The sequence below is a fragment of the Centruroides sculpturatus genome, unplaced genomic scaffold (assembly GCF_000671375.1).
Source record: "Centruroides sculpturatus isolate CEXI.00-Female unplaced genomic scaffold, Cexi_2.0 scaffold1851, whole genome shotgun sequence".
NCBI classification, from domain to species: domain Eukaryota; kingdom Metazoa; phylum Arthropoda; class Arachnida; order Scorpiones; family Buthidae; genus Centruroides; species Centruroides sculpturatus.
Window position 1 is genome coordinate 32,206 of NW_019385992.1, and position 18,776 is coordinate 50,981.

An 18,776-nucleotide genomic window follows, 5' to 3' on the forward strand; every position below is an offset into this window, starting at 1 on the left:
TCCCATAGACCGTCACACCAGGGTTTCCCAGGAGCTATACCCTCACAATGCAGTCAAGAAGAGCACATCTTGTCTGACGTGTCCACCCGGTCTGCATTGATCAGTTGACTCCAAGCCGAGGTCAAGAATGACTCAACGACCAGCCGATTGACTCAAACGGAGCCTGATTTGAGCCTCCCGTTTATCCGAAGCAGGGGCCAAAGCAGTGTGTTGGGGAAGTTATGTTGCCCCTCAACTACCAGGATCCCCCTTTCCGGCATACGGGACACCACGCACAGCAAACACGTGGGTGGGCGTTCAGATCCCAGGGATGGTGAAGAAGAGTATCTAAACCATCTCTGGGAGGTCCCCTCACCACGGACAGGAACCCACATCGAGGGGTTATTGGAAATGAAATCCAAGTTAAGGAATTATGTAACAGAATAATAACGTTAAAATATGCCCCTATATTCAGAAGAATAGGTGAACAAGGAAAGTGGATATATTCCACCCCTACTCCTTTAATTCTAGCTATTAAATGTTCTTCAACCCAACAAAACCCAGTTTCATCTCCTTCATCCATAAGCAAATTAAACAACACAGGAATAATATCGTTACCTAATGCATGTGTGGGGTATCTGCCTGAAATAATTCTCACCTCTCATTTTCATATGCGATCCACCATTCGTACTGAAGTTGCTCACAATTTGGTAGTGCCACCAATAGAACAAATACTAAATCAAACAGAAATAAGCATTCTTCAAGAACATATGTCAAAACCACATTTTCAACAAAGGCTTAAAGAAAATTTTGATCTCGATGTGCAAATAGCAGATAGAGCTAATAAGGATATGACCTTAACGCTAAATCAGTTGCTCCATACAATGAAAATTAAACCTGAAGGGGGTCACTCCTCTTCTAAGGATTCCTATTTCCCTAGCGTCATTATCGTTGGATGTATCAGTACAGCAACCTTGAGCATATGTGTTATTTCTACGATGTGTTATTACTTAAAGAAACGAAAGGTGTGCTCCGTATAAGTAAAAATCGACAAGAGGAGCCCACTATGGTAGAAACTTCATTAAAAGAAAATGAAGAAATGATAAACCTCAAAAATAATCCGGAGATAGAAAATGCGGATACAAAACCTCTTCCTTCTAGCAGTAAGCCAGAAAAACGGCAACGCAGCCGTCCTTTCCGCACATAAATAATAAAAACCTCTGCGCATATTATTATTATCATTATTATTTTAATATATATATTTGAATATGATAATGCTATTTTATTTATTTTTATATATTACCCTATATTAAGCAAAACAAGGGGATTTTCTATTTTTTAGAAAATGGAAGAGGTGGAGGACTTATTGGCGCCATTTGAATTCGGCCAGAGGGTAGATCAGGAAGCCATCGAAAAAGCTTTTGCCCAAATGGTAGAAAGCATATCCCAAAGTCAAAAGGAAAACTGGAAAGCACCCCTCACAATGGCAATACTCCCCCTTTCAGGATTAATAGACCCAGAGACGGAAAGAAGGTTCAAATGGCAACAAAGATGGGTAGAAAAGATAAGTCGAAGAAGAGAGGAAGGTAAAAAGGGTGAAAAGGCGCCAGGAGAATACACGGCGATAGCGCCTGAACTATACGGGACCATCGAAGGAACAAATGACATAAAAAGGGAGGCAGAAGAAATACAATCTCCCCCCTTTCTCCGTCTACCTCGATTTCGGAACAAGAAACAGATTCGGAAGAAGACATAAGACCAAAGAGGCAACGATTTGACCGTCATCGAAACTCGTTCAATTAATATAATATATCTCTTTGTATTTTAATAAAATAATAATTGAATATTTCCATACGAGAATGTATGATCAATTTTTTTTTGAACAAATAATAACTTTCGTAAGCTTGCAAGGGGTCAACTTTATATTCCGTTAGGATATGCGCTAAGTGTAGTTATTGGAGAGGTAACAATGCTAAGGATGAGACGCCTAGTACCGGCGGCAGGCACACTCCTCCCCGTCGGACCGGTTCTCCTCCTGTCTTAACTCCACGTACCTCTCCTCGGAATAAGAACCCTTCCCGAATCGGAAAACAAAATAAACACAAGGAATCACGGTACGGCACACCTTAACTAAAAGGTGAGATATATATATATATTTTTTTTTTGGGCTGTTGACTTGCTATCAACAGATTGACAGTTCAAGGAAGAGATAGTTTTCTTTTGATGATAAAAATGGTGAGTTAATTCTAGTCTCTACATTTGAAAGAGAGATGATAATCTTCATTACAAATCATTGTCATCATTATTACTGACTTTGGTATTATTATTGGAAGCATTTCAGAATACGAATTCATTTGTTTATTTTTATTCAACTTTTTATGGGAATGTAACAAAATTTAACTGGTTTATGTCATGTAAACTGCTATGTTGCGGTTCAAGTGCAGCAATTTGAACCTTTATTAACGATACCTTTCAAACAAGGAATAGGAATCTCATGTATCCTTTTATCTTTCCTTCAAAAATAATAGGAAGGAAGGGAACAGTACATATGTTTTAATACCCATTCGTCTTGTAGTGGAGTTTCCCTGGGGGTGGAGGAAGGTTCATGATTAGCATTTTTACAATCAACTCTCACCAGGCCACTTGCGATGTCAAATCGCGATTGAAATTTTATTTTGTAAGGGAGTTACCTGACTGACAAGTTGTCAAGGGTCAATGGTTGTTTAAATTGATGTACAGTACCAACCAGTATCCCAGTAAACTTTCGTTTGGTCACTGTTGGCAGAAGTTTGGATAGGTAATCTTTTGCTCATCTATTTTCTTACTCAACATCCAAGGTCTAGAAGCCATAGGGAAATTTGATTTGACTTCCATTGGGAAAAACTCTTTCAACTTTTGTTCGAAGGGAGCTAATATTTTTTTTTGTTGGAAATCTGTATATTACACACTATGTTTGAGAGACGAGACCTTTCTCGTAATTCTCACGTGTGCCTAGCTTATTATTCAGACTCGTCTGACCATATTTTACAGAGGCTATTGCTCCGTCTTGAGCAGTATCTATTTGAAGTTTAGAGCCTCTAGCCTGATGACGAAAGTCTATGATACTTCCAGCTGCCATCTTAAGCCTATAGAAATATTTTCGTGGCACTGTGTGTAAGTGAAAGGTTTGATTTGAAGGAAAGGATTCTCTTATCTTATCAAAACTTTTCTGGGAATTTTCTCTTTTCTTTGAGAAAGTTACACTGTATGAATCCTTTTCCGAAATTTTTTTTTTTGCCATGATTCGCTCTGGATAACAAACATCCTTTCACCAAATTGAGTACCTAGATGGCAGTTATATCGGTGGGTATTCGAAGAAACTTTTTTTTTGGGCGCCAACTTATTGGTACAGCTTTTGTGGGATGTAACGAGCATTTTGCTTCGTCTCACGGAGGCTGTACCGGATAAACTTTTTTTTTGATTATTAGGATCCACGGAAAGAAAATTTTTATTTTTATCATTTTATCAAGTGCTGTGCGAACCAAAATTTAAAATGGGGCAAAATTCTTTGATTTTTAAAGGATCCTTCCTGATTTGCTGATATCCGTGCTTAATTGGTGTCGTTCTAAAGAAGAGCGATATTGGTTGAGAACGAAAATTAAGCAGAAGTTTTCTGTCACAGATCAAAAATTACCCTTCATAGAGAAAAATTTTGGACCAGAGACCTTTGAATCAGCTGTCTGTTATCTTTTCTTTATTCATTGAAAAGGAATTGATTCTGTGCAGCAAAATGAACAGCTACGAAGATCCAAATGTTGAGGAGGTTTTTTTTTTTTTCTATTGGTCAAAGTCTAAGACCTAGAGAAAATCTCTCTCCATTTATTTTGCCAAAAAGACAATTTTTCAGCTACTGAAGCTTCAGGACTGCCTAAAATAAAATCTTTTGATTTATGTCTTCCTTTGATCCTTTTGAACGAAATTTTTTTGCATTTCTCCGACGACAGGCTCTATTTAAGCCATCCACCCTTTCTAGCCGAAAGTGGAGTTTTGAAGTGGCGAGCCTACGTCATTCCTTGTTTATTAAAAGGTCAAATGTTCCAAACTAAGAGTACTTGCTGTCGAAGGATGGATTTGGACACTTTAATAGTGACGACGACAGGTTCTATCTCGAACCTGATCGTAGCTCTCGTCCATGGATCGACGGGATTGCACATTTTGTAACTATCAATATTTGAAAATGTTCTTCGGACGTCGCCGATACCCTCTATCGGACTCGACGCTCTTTATCACGTACAACGAATGAAGATCATTTCTTTATTTGATGATTGTGACATCATACCAGGACATTAGAAAAGGTGAAAAGGTACCGGCAGAACAATCTCTTTTATCATGCACTCTGACTAGGGTGTGAATAGCCAACTGTTTATTAACATTTTAGTTAGTTTTTACATTTAACATGTAAGTTGACTTTATCATTTAAAAATTTGTACGCGTAAGTCGACCATCTTTTGTATCCTTTATAAATTTTTTTTTGATATCGTAGTATTATTATTATTATATTTTTTTTTCTTTTCTTCGCGTAATATTAATTTTGTTGTTTTTTTTTTGTAAGTTTTTTTAGTGCCTATAAAAGGGTTTAAGTTTGAGGTAGATCGAGAGAGAGAGAGATTTTTCGCGTATTACCTCTAAAAATTTTTTTTCTCTCCCTCTGTTTATACACACAGAATTTCTCCATATAACGGAGATGCGAAATTTCCCCCCTGGTAGGGCGAACAGAGATTTATGAAGTTTCAAATCTGGAGTTTTGCCTTTCGAGTTTTGACTTATAAATTGACGTCGAGCACAGGCATAGAAAGACAAAAGGGAATTTTAATGGTGCATAATGGAACGAAGATAGAAAATACCAAGAATATATCTCTTTGAGAACTTCAAAAATATAACTCGTCGATCAACATGAAGATCTCCATCATATCTATAGTCAACTTCATCTCTCCCAACAGAAGAAAGAAAAATCACACCAAGGGTGTGCGATTTTTAGAAAAGTGGGGAGTCATGTGAAAATCCAACTCTTTTAAGAGAATTTTTATTAAATACGTAACAAGTTATATTTCTTTCATCATCATTTTCGTTGTTTCTCCCATTCTCACCCTAATGTCCGAGGAATAGACCCCAGATAGTGAACTGCGTAATTCGTCCGTCAAGAAGGTCATCCCTAGGACGAAGTCGTCCGAGGCGACCGCGGAAGAAATCCCCTCTCCCCGGGACATTTGTTTGTTTTGCTAATTGGTCACACCGCAGACACCTTGTAATAGAGTAGTATCCTGCAAGTGTCTGGTGGACGGAGACGGATGGGTGTTCCTGTATGGAGAGTAGATCAAGAGGTCACCTACAAGGGCACCCTTACGGTGAGAACATTACCAAAAATGGTCAGTCATCTCCCCAGGTGGTGACGACTTTAACATTAATTGGTCAAGCGATGTCTGCATTGTCGTCACCCATGACGGGGGAGACTGTCAGAAATCGGGAGAAGTGACAGTTTGCGTCAGAAGAATCCCCGAGATTTCCCACGCTAAAAAGGTATAAAAGGGGAATGATCGAAGATCTCGAGGCGATCATCGGAGGACGCGATCAACGAAGAAAGAAGACTACAAGCGTCTACTCTGGAAGGACTTCAAGGTTTCTGATCGCCGACCTATAGAGGTAAATACTTAGATTATTTTTACTTCACTCTCTCTCGGTATACTCGGGACTTAGAAAATATTGTCTGTCGATATACTCGGAACTTTGAATTTATTTATCTGTTCCTTTGGATAGGACTTAGAATTATTTTGTGTCGAAGACCTTTGATGATCTCACTTACGAAATAGACGGACATCGGTAGTTCGATATTGTCGCGACTCGGAATTTATTATGATTATCACTTTCATATTGTTTAGAATTAAAGTGTAATTTTAATATATTTGTTTTTATTTTTAAGTTTATATTAAATATGTTACTCCTAATTTAATGACTCTTGATAAGTACTATCAACATCTCATCATGACTTCGTTACGCCTCCCACTCCTTTTGCCCTCCTATAGCCACTCTCTGACAGCGCGCCGGTAAGTGGGAGAAACTCTTATCCTATCCCCTCGGTTTGCACATATTGGTGTCATCCGACAAAACAAGCCATCCGACAACCGAGAGCGGGTCTTCCCGACCCGTGCAGATTAAGCGGTCATTAGGGTTCGACCCGGTGACCCCCTGCTACTCACATCAGTATTCCAGTAAACATAATCAAAGAAAATGGTGAAAAAACCAAGACATACAAGGAAACAATGGAATACATCATGGATGTTCATTTCCCGGATGATAAAGAATCGCTGGATAGCCAAGAACAAAAGAAAATCCGGAGTTCAATGAAGATATTACCTAACACACCTGATGATGTATTATTCACTTACAGTGAAATCAGTAGGGCTATTAAGACCTTAAAGTATAAGAAGTCACCGGGGCTTGATGGGGTCACCCCAAAAATGCTAAAACATGCTTTTAATGCTGTGCCTACTGCTTTGGTCTATATCTATAACTTATGCCTACAAACAGGGACCTTTCCCAAAAAATGGAAGACAGCAAATGTCAAATTTATACCTAAAGGTGATATCCAATACATAGCAAGGGCAGATCAACTCAGACCTATTAGTCTTCTCTCGGTTCCAGGGAAGGTCCTAGACGGTTTGATTATTAATAGGATAAATCACCATTTAAACATCAACAATAGTCTTCATAAGAAGCAATACGGCTTCATCAAAGGTAAATCAACATACCATGCAATTGGTCAAGTTAATAAATATATAAATGAATCATGGAGAAGGAACGAGCATTGTTTACTTATATCTATAGATTTTAAAAATGCCTTTAATACCCTATGGTGGCCAGCATTAATGAAGCAACTCCAGTTATTTAAATGCCCTAAGAACTTATATAACATTCTTCTAAACTACTTAGATAACAGAACAGCTGGCACTTTTGATTTTGGAGAAAATATTATCAGGAACCTATCTAAAGGCTGCCCCCAGGGGTCCCGTTCGGGCCCTGGCTTGTGGAACATCGCGTATGATGGGCTCTTGAAAATAAATGAGGAAGACGAACATCCAAGTAATTTTAAAATACAGGGGTACGCAGATGATACTCTAATAATGGTATCAAATAAAAACAACAAAACATTACAAAAGGACGCTAATGATATTCTGGAAAAAGTGAGCAATTGGTACATAACAAATAAATTACAAATCAACTACAGTAAGTGTGATGCAATGGTATTAACCAAAGGTACCCAACTTAAAAAACCCCTGAAAATTCTTATCAATAAACAAAAGATAAAAAAATACCAACAGCTTGAAATATTTAAACATTAACTTTGACCAAAATATGAAATGGGCTACGCATCAGAGTAAGATCTCAGACAAGGCAATAAGGATCTCTCATGCACTACAAAGCATATGCAGCAGGAAATGGGGGTTAGGAGAAAAAGCAATAAAAATTATATACAAGGCATGTATAGAGACGATTATTCTATATGGAGCTCCATTTTGGGCGGAAGCAGTGGATAATGTTAGAGCAAGGAAGAAGCTTAATAAGGCTCAAAGATTTTCCCTGATTAGAAAGTGTAGATCCTATAGAACTGCACCTACAGAAGCATTGCAGGTCATCTCCGGGGTTCTACCACTTTATATAAGAGCAAAAGAGGAGATGTGGAAGTGGAATCTTAACAATGGGGGCACCATAGATAATCCAGACAGCGATCTATATAAATATTTACAAATCGGGTTATTTCCTAACCTAAATGAGTACAACTTAAAACACTTTGTTACGACCATGAGTAGTAAAGTCAAATTTCTTGATGTTTATCCCAGTACGGCAGGTGACATTTCACTGATAGACTTCAATGACAGTATAACCTTGAATTTTAATGTGTACACCGACGGCTCCAAAAGTGACTGCTGGACAGGAGCGGCTTTTGCTATTATGGACCACCAGAATATCACTAATTTTAAAGCAAGCTTTAAGCATATGTACTATTACGCAAGCAGAGCAGTACGCAATCTTTCAAGCCCTGAAATATATCAACAGTACCAAGATTAGAAACAAAAACATAAGAATTTTCTCTGATAGTCAAGTGGCCATTCACAGACTAAAAAATGGAAATGATATTCTAGCTAATCTCACCCGGCAGGAACTGTTAAGCTGTCATAATAAAGTAGCCTTTACTTGGGTGAAAGGGCATTCTGGAATAGAAGGGAATAACATCGTAGATCAAATGGCCAAGCAAGCTGCTGCATCCTCTGCTACCCCAACTTATTGGGAAGCCCCTAAGAAAATAATCAATAATGTAATACATCAAACAGCAGTGCAACTTTGGCAACGCGAATGGGAGGATGGGGCAACCAGAAGGAAGGAAGACCTTCCAGTTCCTTCCCAATATCCCTGGAAGGCTCCATAACAAATTTTTCCACACTAATTTCCACATTACGCAGTTACTAACTGATCATGGTAACTTCTCACAGTATTTAAACAGGTTTGGCATTCGGACTCATCCATTTTGTGATTGCAACAATACATCCATCCAGAATGCCAAACATTTAATCTTTGAATGCAGCAAATACAAAAACTACAGAATAAATCTAGAGGGCATTGTCCTCAATAAAGGATTCAATTGGCCCTGCAAGTTGTCAGTATTCGTCGAAGACAGAGACATATTTGAAGGACTAAATAACTTCTTAATAAAAACAAAAGCTCTGGAATCAACATTTGTCAGCAACGGATCTTATTCTCCATAGGACCTTAGTTTCTGCATTGTTCAGCTGCTGCATTATCAATGGCACATAGTGGACTCCTTTCTCCTTAGACAAGATTAAGTCCCGACACCGACGTTGCCAACATATTGCACCTGGTCTTCATTGTCATCACTGGGGCAGGAGTGCGCTGTGATGTCATTTGTTGCAGTAAGGTATCTTCTACTGTTGTTAGGTAATTTACTTAGCGTTTATTTGTTTGGGTTTATAAGGTATTAACACTGTCGGGCTCTGATTGTTACACTAATTACTCATCAGTATTCTCATATATTATAAGGTATTGTACTTTAGGGTCTCAACATTGTTTCATGGTCTTTACCTTTGTAACAAGGCATATTATATTATTATAAGTTACTTTTCACTGTATGTATTGTTGCGGCCTCTATCTATTTCAGCATGTAAATCGTCATGTAATTAGTGTACTTATTGATTAAGTGTAGCAGCTTCTACGCTTTCTGTATTTCTCTTTTTTTTTGTAATTATTTGTTTATTATTTAATGAATACCTCGATACAGGGCACTTCTGGGTCTCCCATCTTCACCATCTTTCCTTTCCTCCTTTAATTTTCCCCTCCACCTTCCCTAGTGCTTTCTCCTTCCACTTCTCATCCAGGTAATACCTTTGAGTAAGCCTGGATTTTCATCCCCTTTATACTAAGTATAAGTAAAAGATGAGAAATTGGCAGGATCAAATATTGAAGTTCCATATTGTTTTGTGGGGGATGAGGCCTTTCCTCTCCTTCCAAATTTATTACATCCTTACCGTGGTAAGAATCTACCTCTTGAACGGGCAAGTCTTCAATTATCGCTTGTCTCGTGCAAGACGCATAATTGAAAATACATTTGGGATATTAGCAGCCAGGTGGCGCATATATAAAATTATTATTAATGCTAATCCTGAAAATGTTGTAAAATTTGTACAGGCAACAGTATGCCTACATAATTACCTCAGGACGTGTGACATAAGATGTCTGTCCCAGGAAAGTGCTTATTGCACCAGTAATTATGTGGATTCAGAAGGATTTAATGGTGAAATAAAACCTGGTCAGTGGCGTTATGAAACAGAAACAAACGAAGCAATGACAGACATTACTACGTGCTATTTTAAAAATAGTGGTAGTGATGCAAAGAAAGTTCGCGAATTATTTCAAGACTTTTTTATGAGCGAACAAGGTCGACTTCCTTGGCAGAATGAAGTTGTGACAAGAGGATCAACTCCAGAATTGTCTAAATAAATTAGTCTAGTAAAAAACTGTAAAAATAAAATTTTATTTACATATAAAAATAAACTTTTTTATTCCGATTCCTCTGCTTCTTAAAGGCTTCTTCAATTTTTTTTCCATAAATTATTTTTTTTTTTTACATTTTATTTCGCGGAAACGTTCTGACAGTGACATGAAATAATAATAATCACTATCATGTTTAGTTTCCACTATGGGAGTATTTGTAGTTTTAAGTAGGTCGAATAATTCCTTCTCCCAATCATTTTTTTTCTTTTCTTTTTGTTACATCCACCTGAAATTACAATTTATCATTTATAGAATAAGATAACTTACTTTATTTGTTCAATGCCTGTTCGCAGAAACGAGAGCATATTAAAATATGCCCACTGTTGTCTCTTGCGACCTCCAGAACCACTAGGAAGATTCTCCTCTTTACTTTTTCGTCTATATTGGTCGCAGATATTCTGCCACCTTTTCTTCACTAGTGATTCTAAAAAATATGACATTGTAAATGTAAAATATTTTACATTTACAATGTCATAACTTATTAGATATATCATGTCATTATTAGATCACGTACCTTCAACGTTTAGTTTCTTGAAAATCTCCCTCCAAGAATTATTTTTTTTAATGTTATCTTTATAATCGGCTCGCCGAATATTGTAAAGCCACGGATATGTTCTGACTTTGTTTATTAAACACTCCGAGAAATCCATACTTTCCTCCATTTTCTAATTTCGACGTAGATTGGATAAATCTAAACTCTGATTGGTTATAGCTTCAAAGCTCTCATTGGCTGTAGCTCACCGACTGCTCCCACCGGACTATAAATATTTAACTTTTCATATCTGTCCGACTGGAACGACTAGTCGGTTGGCAAACTGCTGTTGCCATAATAACACGACTTGGAGTTGGACCGGTCTGTCCAGTCGGTCATAGTGTGAAACAGCCCTTACAGACCTTCTTCAGCATCGACGTCTGACCGAAAACGTTCGATAACTGTTTAAAATAGACTGCATTTTAAAGGTATGGTGGAGTTTATCAGTTATTCATTCGTCGTTTATACGTTCGTCATAAGTACAGCACTTAGATATGTGGAAAACGCCGTTACAGAATTGAGAATCGGCGTCACGAATTTAAGACAGGCAGTGGAGATGTTAGAAACCGACTGACTTAGCTCATACTTCCTGCCAAGGTCACAGTTGCTAGAAGCGCTAACAGAAGTAAACAAACATTTACCCAGCAAAATTTCGCTGATCAAGACTCTAAATGAAGATGTCTTTAAATACTATCAGCGGATAACAGTGGATGCAGTGGCACTTCCGTTAACACTGAGAATTTTCGCAAAGTTTCCATTAATCACTCCCGAAGGATATTTTGACTTATATGAAGTAGTGGCTTTCCCTGCATATTTCCCCATTTCGAAAACATTTGCTCATTACCAGACTGAATATCTGTACATCGCCTTATCAAGAAATTCACAACTTTACATGTTACTAGCAATCTAATTCACCAAGAATCTCTTTCTTTTTCTTTAAATTACAAATTTTAAAATCGTCATGGTCATCACTTTCTGATGATGATGATTCGTCAGGTAATTCTTTCTTTATGTTTTTTAAATTTAAATTATCAAATTCTTCACTATGGTCACAATTCGATATCACGTCATTGGTTTCCTTTCTTCTCTTCTTTTCAATTGAAGGTTTGGACAATTTCACTTGATCACTATTCGATAATGGTGATTTGTTGTGTATTTCGGTTTTTGATCTTTGTAACCTCAGAATATCATCATCACATCGTTTTAACTTTACTATACATTCTTTGACTTGAACAGTTTTATCCAATATACTACAGTCTGTAATTGAATTGCTACTTATCTCTTCACAGTTCTGTTCTTTTGTAACAGGATTACTCAAAGAATGAAATTTTTCTGAACCATCCTGACTGGGAGATGTTTTCAATTTACCTGTTATATTTGGTTCCACATTAACATTTTGAGATAAAATCTCAAAATTGTTCCGTTTTCGACATAATTTGAATAAAAAATGTCCTTCTGAAGTGGCAGATGTTATTCCTAACCCAATTATATCAGATTCTTGAATGTTATACGAACATCCAGAATCAATCTTGACGTTATTGACAAAGACTCCATTTGTACTTTGAAGATCTTGAATGATCCATCTGCCATTGGAAGTCCTCTCAACGCGAACATGTCTACGAGATATTCCTGGACTATCTTTGAGATGTCTGTTGCTACTTCTTCCAACAATTATTTCATTTTTGTCTAAAGGTATCAGAACACATTTTTCAAAATTCCCTATCCTTAATAAAAACCATTCTGCTTGTATATCTTTTTCAGAAATCAGATCTTCTGCCATCTTCTTCGAACATACCTATAAATTTGATGATCCATTTTTCATTATTCAATAAGTTATTTTGGTTAATCTTATTTCATACAACTGAAACTGCAACAAAAATCAATCAAATGCTTGAATTCTATGAATTATCTTCATAACCAAAAAGTCCTAATTACAGCCACTTACACAAAGGTTAAGTTTTCGAAGTTGCAAAGATAACGACGTTTAAAACCTTTAGTCAAAATATTTAACAATAAATCTTTCAAATAATAGAACAATCTGCGTTACGATCTGTGCGCCGGAGGTCGCCGTTTGGAGACTTTCGTATCAATAATGTGAATATGCTTTATTCATAGCGGATGAGCCAACAGTAAACAAACTACATAATGGAAAAGTGTCAATCAATCCAAACCCAATGTTCCAACGCATCGACAAGGAAGGAACTTGAATATATTCCACTCCATCACCTTTAAATTTGATTATCAAATGCAATGTAGAAAGAAACCTACAACATTCACCAGTCAAAATGATTAAGTTGAACAACACGGAAATCTTAAAATTGCCAATGACTTCCACCGGCCATGTGCCCGGCATGCGACTCAGAACACATTTCCAATCATAAACTTCCTTTAAAGTTGCGCTTTGAAACCAAACCCACAATATCGGACGTCCTCAATCTTACAGAAGTGAAAATTCTGCAGGAATATCCAAGGAAATATCACTCCAGACGTTCTCCAGCCCAGAGAATATGACTGGCCAATAGAATTTTCCAAACGAATGTTACTAGAGATAGATCAAGAGATCAAATCAGTAAAAACGGATATTTTTCCATCGACACCAGACGTGTTAAATCACCCTTTTTCTATGTGGAATTTAAGTCTTATAGCTCCTGTTATCATAATAGTGACACTTCTGATGGTTTGGAGATGTCGCAGGCAGTTACGCTGCCTGGGAAGACAAAGATCAACGAGCCTTTATCCATCTTTCAAAAGAGAAGAATGAATAGAACCCGACATAACGGAGATGACCGAACGGTTACCGATTACTGTGAAGGCTACACCGCTTTCCAACATTCCTGAGGAGAGAGAAGATGAGCGGAAGCCAACAACCATATCTAAACGGGAAGAATCCGTAGCACTTCCCGTCGGATTTGAAACAATTCCCTTGCAAATGAGACGATTATAAAACGGCGCGAGAAAATTAAACCTCCTAAAGCATTTTGTATTAATCTTTTAGTTAGAGAACCAAGACTCAAGAAAATTTTCTTTTCCTTTTTGTAATGAGAGATTGCAAGACTTTAAATATAAAAATGTTAGAACGGATGCTCGAAAACCACGTTTTAACCGGGGTAATGACCGTTTTCCCTGAGAGAAACCGTGGGGCTAGACACGGAAGTCTAAAGCATCCATTCGGAAATGAACGAGGTTTCCCTCCTCAAACGGAACTCCACACGTATATTTGAAAGTCATCGTGAATGGAACTTGCTTTTCCAAGGAGGAGGAAGAGAGAACCCAGCATTTACGCATTTCTAATCACTTAACCTTTTTTCTCTCTTATATTTGACAGACAATACAATGGCCACCAAACTCTGGCAACTGGAGGAAATTAATATGAAAGCCCTCAACCTTTCCCAAGGGGGGGAAGAAATACAACTTGTGATAGAGCCCGCCGCTGTGCGGCACATCATAAGAAAACGTCAAGACGCCCCCAAGGCATTGTCTCCAGATGTGCTCATCTTGCCCCTGCCGGGGGGTTGGACCCCGACCTGAGAGGGATTATAGAAGAGGCGATGGCTTTGGCAACAAATACAGCGCTACAGATCCAAGCAGAAAAAAACAGATCTAAATGGAACAAAAAGTGCAACCGCGGAGAGGACCCACAGTCTCCTAACCCGGAAATCCCCAAAGCCTTCTCCCTTCAACGACAACAAGGAAAGGGGCGAGACCAGGAAATGGCAAATAACAATATCAAAAAAATCAAACAGGACCAAGAGATATTGAACAAGATTAGAAAGATAAGGCGGGAGCAGGAGCAAAAGCAAAAGGCAATGTTCGAGGCGGCGGGGCGAGTGGGAGGCTGGCACCGCTGCTAGAGAAAAAAAAAAAAAATAGAGAAAGGTAACACAAGACCATGTAACACAAAATCCTTATTGTGTATCTTACTTACATATATATATTTTTTGTCATTATATTATATTTTTGTCTTATCTCGTATATTGTATTTTCTTAAATCCTTTTAATCATACTATATGACTAGTTGGACAAATTGTTCAAAAGCTGATCCGTCGCAATTGGAAATAAAACGCTAGTCAGGCAAACAAGTTGGTCCCAACGAGGAGAGGAAAAACGAGAACCCTGATAGCGAGATACCGCAGTTGGACTGGCAACCTGAGTCGCCAGGTAAAATGTCGCTAACCTCAGAATGACATTTTTAAATGGCGGGGAGCCCTGCGAGGGTCATAAAAAAGCGTCAAATTTACGACTAATTACGAAACTTTTACGTAGAAAAGTTTCGAGGATAGAATCGGGTCAAGAGGGGTGTTAATGACAAAACCCAGATGGGACGAAAACTTTTCAAATTGTAAAACACACGCGGCGCGATGATAAACAGCAAGAGAGAATGTCGACAGAGAGAAAGAGCTTTGACAAGATGCTCGTGAACAAGTGTCGGGTGGAAGCAATCGAGAAAGGGGGGTCTAAAAACATAAGAGACATCTGTTAAATAAGAATGCAGTAGGGGGATAAATGGCCACAAGAACATCTGGTGGACCGTTTAGGTTAAAAGATGACAGAGAAAAGGGCCATAACGGAGTAAAATACAAGCGCGAACGTCAAAAGACTGTCATCACATCTCCGACCTTTTCCCGACCCAGATCAATCTCGGGTTTCGCCTAGAAACAAAAAGAATGACCAATTGGGATAAGGGAGACAGTGAATGGGACCAATCAAGAGAATGAGATTTGGGGGAAATCTTATAAAATCCCTAAGTCTCAAGGACAAAAGGCAAATTGGCAGCAGAGTCTCAGCCGCACACCAGACTCAAATATCCAGGACGCCACCACATCCAAGCTCTGTCGCATCCCTGGAGAATAGGAGACAAGACATCGTACGCCAGATTGACCAAACATTGCACGCAGGATTTACTGGACATTGCCCGCAGGTCACCAGACTCTACCTCATTGAAGCCCTGGGGCATATCTAAAGTAAAATATCAGCCGGCCAGCATATTAATTCCTGTCCTTCCCATTCTGTAAGTTAATCTAATGTCAAAATAAACGGTTTTCGTGTAAGATACTTGTCATCTCTGTGTCCTACTGCCACCGCCCACATACGGTTTGACCCTATGTTTTACTGACGCACAATTAACATATTGCCCCCTTAAGTCAGCGACCTTACACTGACCCACCTCCAAAAAGGAAGGAAGTTTTTGTTTACTGAGGAGGTTGGTTAGTTTGTTAGAGTTTATTAACGCAAGGGCCATACAGGCCAAGCTGCGCCATGGCAGATAGTATAAATAAATAAATAAATATATATATATATATAATGTAAAATGTTTAATATAAAATAAATAAATAAACTAATAAATAACAAAGTCAATAACAAAACAATATATAACAATATACATGTAAATAATAACAAGATATATACGTAAATGAATAAATAAATAAATAATCCACGAGGTATATATAAACATAACCTAGATAAATAATTAAATATGTTTATAAATATTATTCACTTTCAAAAAGTTATATAATTTGTGAAGATTTGGCCTCTGGCGCAAAATCTCTCTCAAACTTGCATTTCCAAAATGCTGTCTATGACTTTGATCCAAAGCTGTGCAGTTGCAAAGCATGTGTTTTACACTTAGAAAGCAGTTGCAATACTCGCATACTGGCTGGTCTTCACCCTTCAAAAGGTATTGATGAGTCAACCGAGTATGCCCAATTCTCAAACGAGTAAGAATTACTTCAGATCTCCTGTCATACTGTTTATTATGTGTCCAATTTTCTATATTTGGCTTGATCTCATGTAGTTTATTGTGGACTTGTGCATTCCACACGTTTTGCCATCTCTCTGCTAGTCGTTTTTTAACTACTAGCTTCAAATCGACTCCTTCAATACGCATTATATGCTGTAAAGGAGTAGCTGACTTTGCAGCTGCGTCAGCTTCTTCATTCCCTTTTATACCTACATGGCCTGGGACCCAACAAAATTTTACAAAGAAATTACTCGCAGTAAGATGGCAAAAGAGCTTACGAATTTTAATCACTATAGAGTGAGAACTAGGTTCACATGAAATCAAAGCCTGAAGTGCACTAACTGAGTCAGTGTAAATAACACAGGAACGATGACCTTTCCTATTTATATACTTTAAAGCTAAATAAATAGCATGCAACTCTGCAGAAAAGATGGAAGAATTCAACGCAATTTGTTCTGCCACAATTTCATCCTGGCAGACGAAAGCTGAGCCAACGTAATCATCAGATTTAGATCCATCTGTATAAATAGAAATTAAATTCCTGTCATGGTGTTGAATTTCTGCAAAGTGCTGTTTGTAGACATAGTCTGGGGTGGATTCCTTTGGAAATTGCTTTAAGCTAAGGTCAACATTTATCACAGGAGTTGACCAAAAAGATATATTACAGACCTCTAGCTGTAAAATGTTGCCTGTGTTCAGGTCAATCGTGCTGCTCACATTCTCTATTCTTATGGCGAATAAAGGAACACTGCTTGAGCGAGCTTCAAATAACCTTCTCAGCTGAGTATCTAATACTGTACAATCAACTGAAGGTTTAGAGTGAGATTTCTGTTTTATATAGTAGAATAGAGACAACTGTTCTCTCCTAAGAGATAGTGGAAACTCATAAGCATCCACATACAAACTTTGTACAGGAGAAGTTCGAAAAGCACCAGTGCACAAACGTAGTGCTTGGTGGTGGATTGGATCCAGCATCCGAAGAGTAGATTCTCGCGCAGAGCCATAAACAATGCAACCGTAGTCCAGCTTAGAGCGAACAATAGCCCGATAAATCCTGAGCATTTAAACTTTGTCTGCTCCCCAGGATAAGCAGCATAGTATCTTCAAAAGGTTTAGAGATTTTAAACATCTACTCTTCAGGTTGCGCAAGTGTGGCAAAAATGTCAGTTTTGAGTCAAAATAAACACCCAGAAACTTAGCCTCATTCACCATTGGAATTTTATCGCCATTTAGGTGAATTTCAGGATCCGAATGCAAACCACGCCTTCGGCAGAAGTGGACGCACAATGTCTTCGCTGCATTAAACGTAAACCCATTGGTCTTGGACCAATCAAATATGCGATTTAGAAAAGTTTGAAGTTGTCTCTCAATGAAACCCATATTACTAGACTGACAGGAGATCTGAAAGTCATCTACATACAAAGAGTGTTTCACACTGGGAGGGAGATAGTTAGCTATGCTGTTAATTTTAATTATTAACAGAGTCACACTCAAAATAGAACCTTGAGGAACACCTTCTTCTTGTGTAAAGAGCCTAGATATAGCGTTGCCCATCCTAACTTAAAATCTTCGATTCTGTAGGAAGTTTTTTATAAAAATTGGCAGATTACCCTGCAATCCAAATTGGTGTAGATCACGGAGTATCCCATATCGCCAACAGCGATCATAGGCCTTCTCTATATCGAAAAACACAGACACTAAGTGCTGTCGTCGAACAAACGCTTTGCGTATAGATGTTTCAAGGTTTACTAAGTTATCAGTGGTACTTCTGTTCCTACGAAAACCACTCTGATGTGGTGAAAAGTATTCATTTTTCTCTAAGAGATACATCAGACGTCTGTTTACCATCCTCTCAAAGAGTTTACACAGGCAACTTGTCAGAGAGATTGGTCTGTAATTAGAGGGATTCTTGTGGTCTTTACCAGGCTTGGAAATGAGAATAATGATAGATAGCCTCCAAGAGTCAGGAAAAGTATGTTCTGTCCATATTCTGTTAAACAGACACAGCAGATTAGAAAAATAATTGTTTGACAGATTTTTAATCATGCTGTAGTGGATTTTATCCGGGCCTACAGCACTATTCCCCGAGCGAGAGATCGCTGTATGTAGTTCTATGATGGTAAATGGCACATTATATTCCTCATTAGATAAGGAATGAAAGTTTAAATATTGTTTTTCACTTTGGGCTTTATAAGCCTGAAAATTTCTTGAATACATGATATTGCTAGATAAAGTAGAAAACGTTTCACCCAATGTATCAGCAATACTTTGTATATCGCTGATTATTGTGCCATTATTTTCCAGCATGGACAGAGAGTGGGAAGCATATTTTCCATTAATTTTATGGATTTTATCCCAGACTGCTTTTAAGCTAGTGGAAGATGTCATACTAGAGACATACTTCCTCCAAGAATCCCTTTGGCTTTG

At 38.0% G+C, this 18,776-nt stretch overlaps 4 protein-coding genes across 4 annotated transcripts in view; 1 reads left to right on the forward strand and 3 right to left on the reverse strand.

The window, feature by feature from the left end:
- LOC111612970 overlaps positions 1-3,097 on the reverse strand; it is a 6,323-nt gene extending 3,226 nt beyond the window's left edge. The window contains exon 1 of the mRNA XM_023354267.1: positions 2,965-3,097. Coding sequence (XP_023210035.1) covers positions 2,965-3,097 — 133 coding nt within the window. The remainder of the gene's footprint in view (positions 1-2,964) is intronic.
- A 4,271-nt stretch (positions 3,098-7,368) lies between these two features.
- LOC111612972 lies at positions 7,369-10,026 on the forward strand. The gene is made up of 3 exons (XM_023354268.1): positions 7,369-8,012; positions 8,113-8,329; positions 9,715-10,026. The coding sequence occupies exons 1-3, from the start codon at positions 7,369-7,371 to the stop codon at positions 10,024-10,026; spliced, it is 1,173 nt and encodes a 390-aa protein (XP_023210036.1).
- Positions 10,027-10,145: 119 nt separating this feature from the next.
- Positions 10,146-12,569, reverse strand: LOC111612978. The gene is made up of 2 exons (XM_023354273.1): positions 12,558-12,569; positions 10,146-12,479 (listed from the first exon to the last, which is right to left on the reverse strand). The coding sequence occupies exon 2, from the start codon at positions 12,390-12,392 to the stop codon at positions 11,511-11,513; it is 882 nt and encodes a 293-aa protein (XP_023210041.1). The 5' UTR covers positions 12,393-12,479; positions 12,558-12,569; the 3' UTR covers positions 10,146-11,510.
- A 776-nt stretch (positions 12,570-13,345) lies between these two features.
- LOC111612973 lies at positions 13,346-18,737 on the reverse strand. Its single transcript, XM_023354269.1, has 3 exons — positions 18,599-18,737; positions 16,087-17,155; positions 13,346-13,580 (listed from the first exon to the last, which is right to left on the reverse strand). Exons 1-3 carry the CDS (start codon positions 18,735-18,737, stop codon positions 13,346-13,348), a joined length of 1,443 nt encoding a protein of 480 aa, XP_023210037.1.
- Positions 18,738-18,776: the final 39 nt, after the last annotated feature.

Excerpts from the sequence above, each read along its gene's own strand:
- LOC111612978 (XM_023354273.1), bottom strand. The coding sequence starts at position 12,392 with ATGGCAGAAGATCTGATTTCTGAAAAAGATATACAAGCAGAATGGTTT.
- LOC111612973 (XM_023354269.1), bottom strand. The coding sequence starts at position 18,737 with ATGACATCTTCCACTAGCTTAAAAGCAGTCTGGGATAAAATCCATAAA. Across the intron at positions 17,156-18,598 it reads AAGTATTGCTGATACATTGG|TTGATTGTACAGTATTAGAT; the intron begins GTGAAACGTTTT and ends CTAAACCTTCAG. Across the intron at positions 13,581-16,086 it reads GTGAATAATATTTATAAACA|GAGGTTTAATTTTCTCGCGC; the intron begins TATTTAATTATT and ends AAAATGCTTTAG.
- LOC111612972 (XM_023354268.1), top strand. The coding sequence starts at position 7,369 with ATGAAATGGGCTACGCATCAGAGTAAGATCTCAGACAAGGCAATAAGG. Across the intron at positions 8,013-8,112 it reads AAAGCAAGCTTTAAGCATAT|TCAAGTGGCCATTCACAGAC; the intron begins GTACTATTACGC and ends TTTCTCTGATAG. Across the intron at positions 8,330-9,714 it reads CTAAGAAAATAATCAATAAT|GCAACAGTATGCCTACATAA; the intron begins GTAATACATCAA and ends AAATTTGTACAG.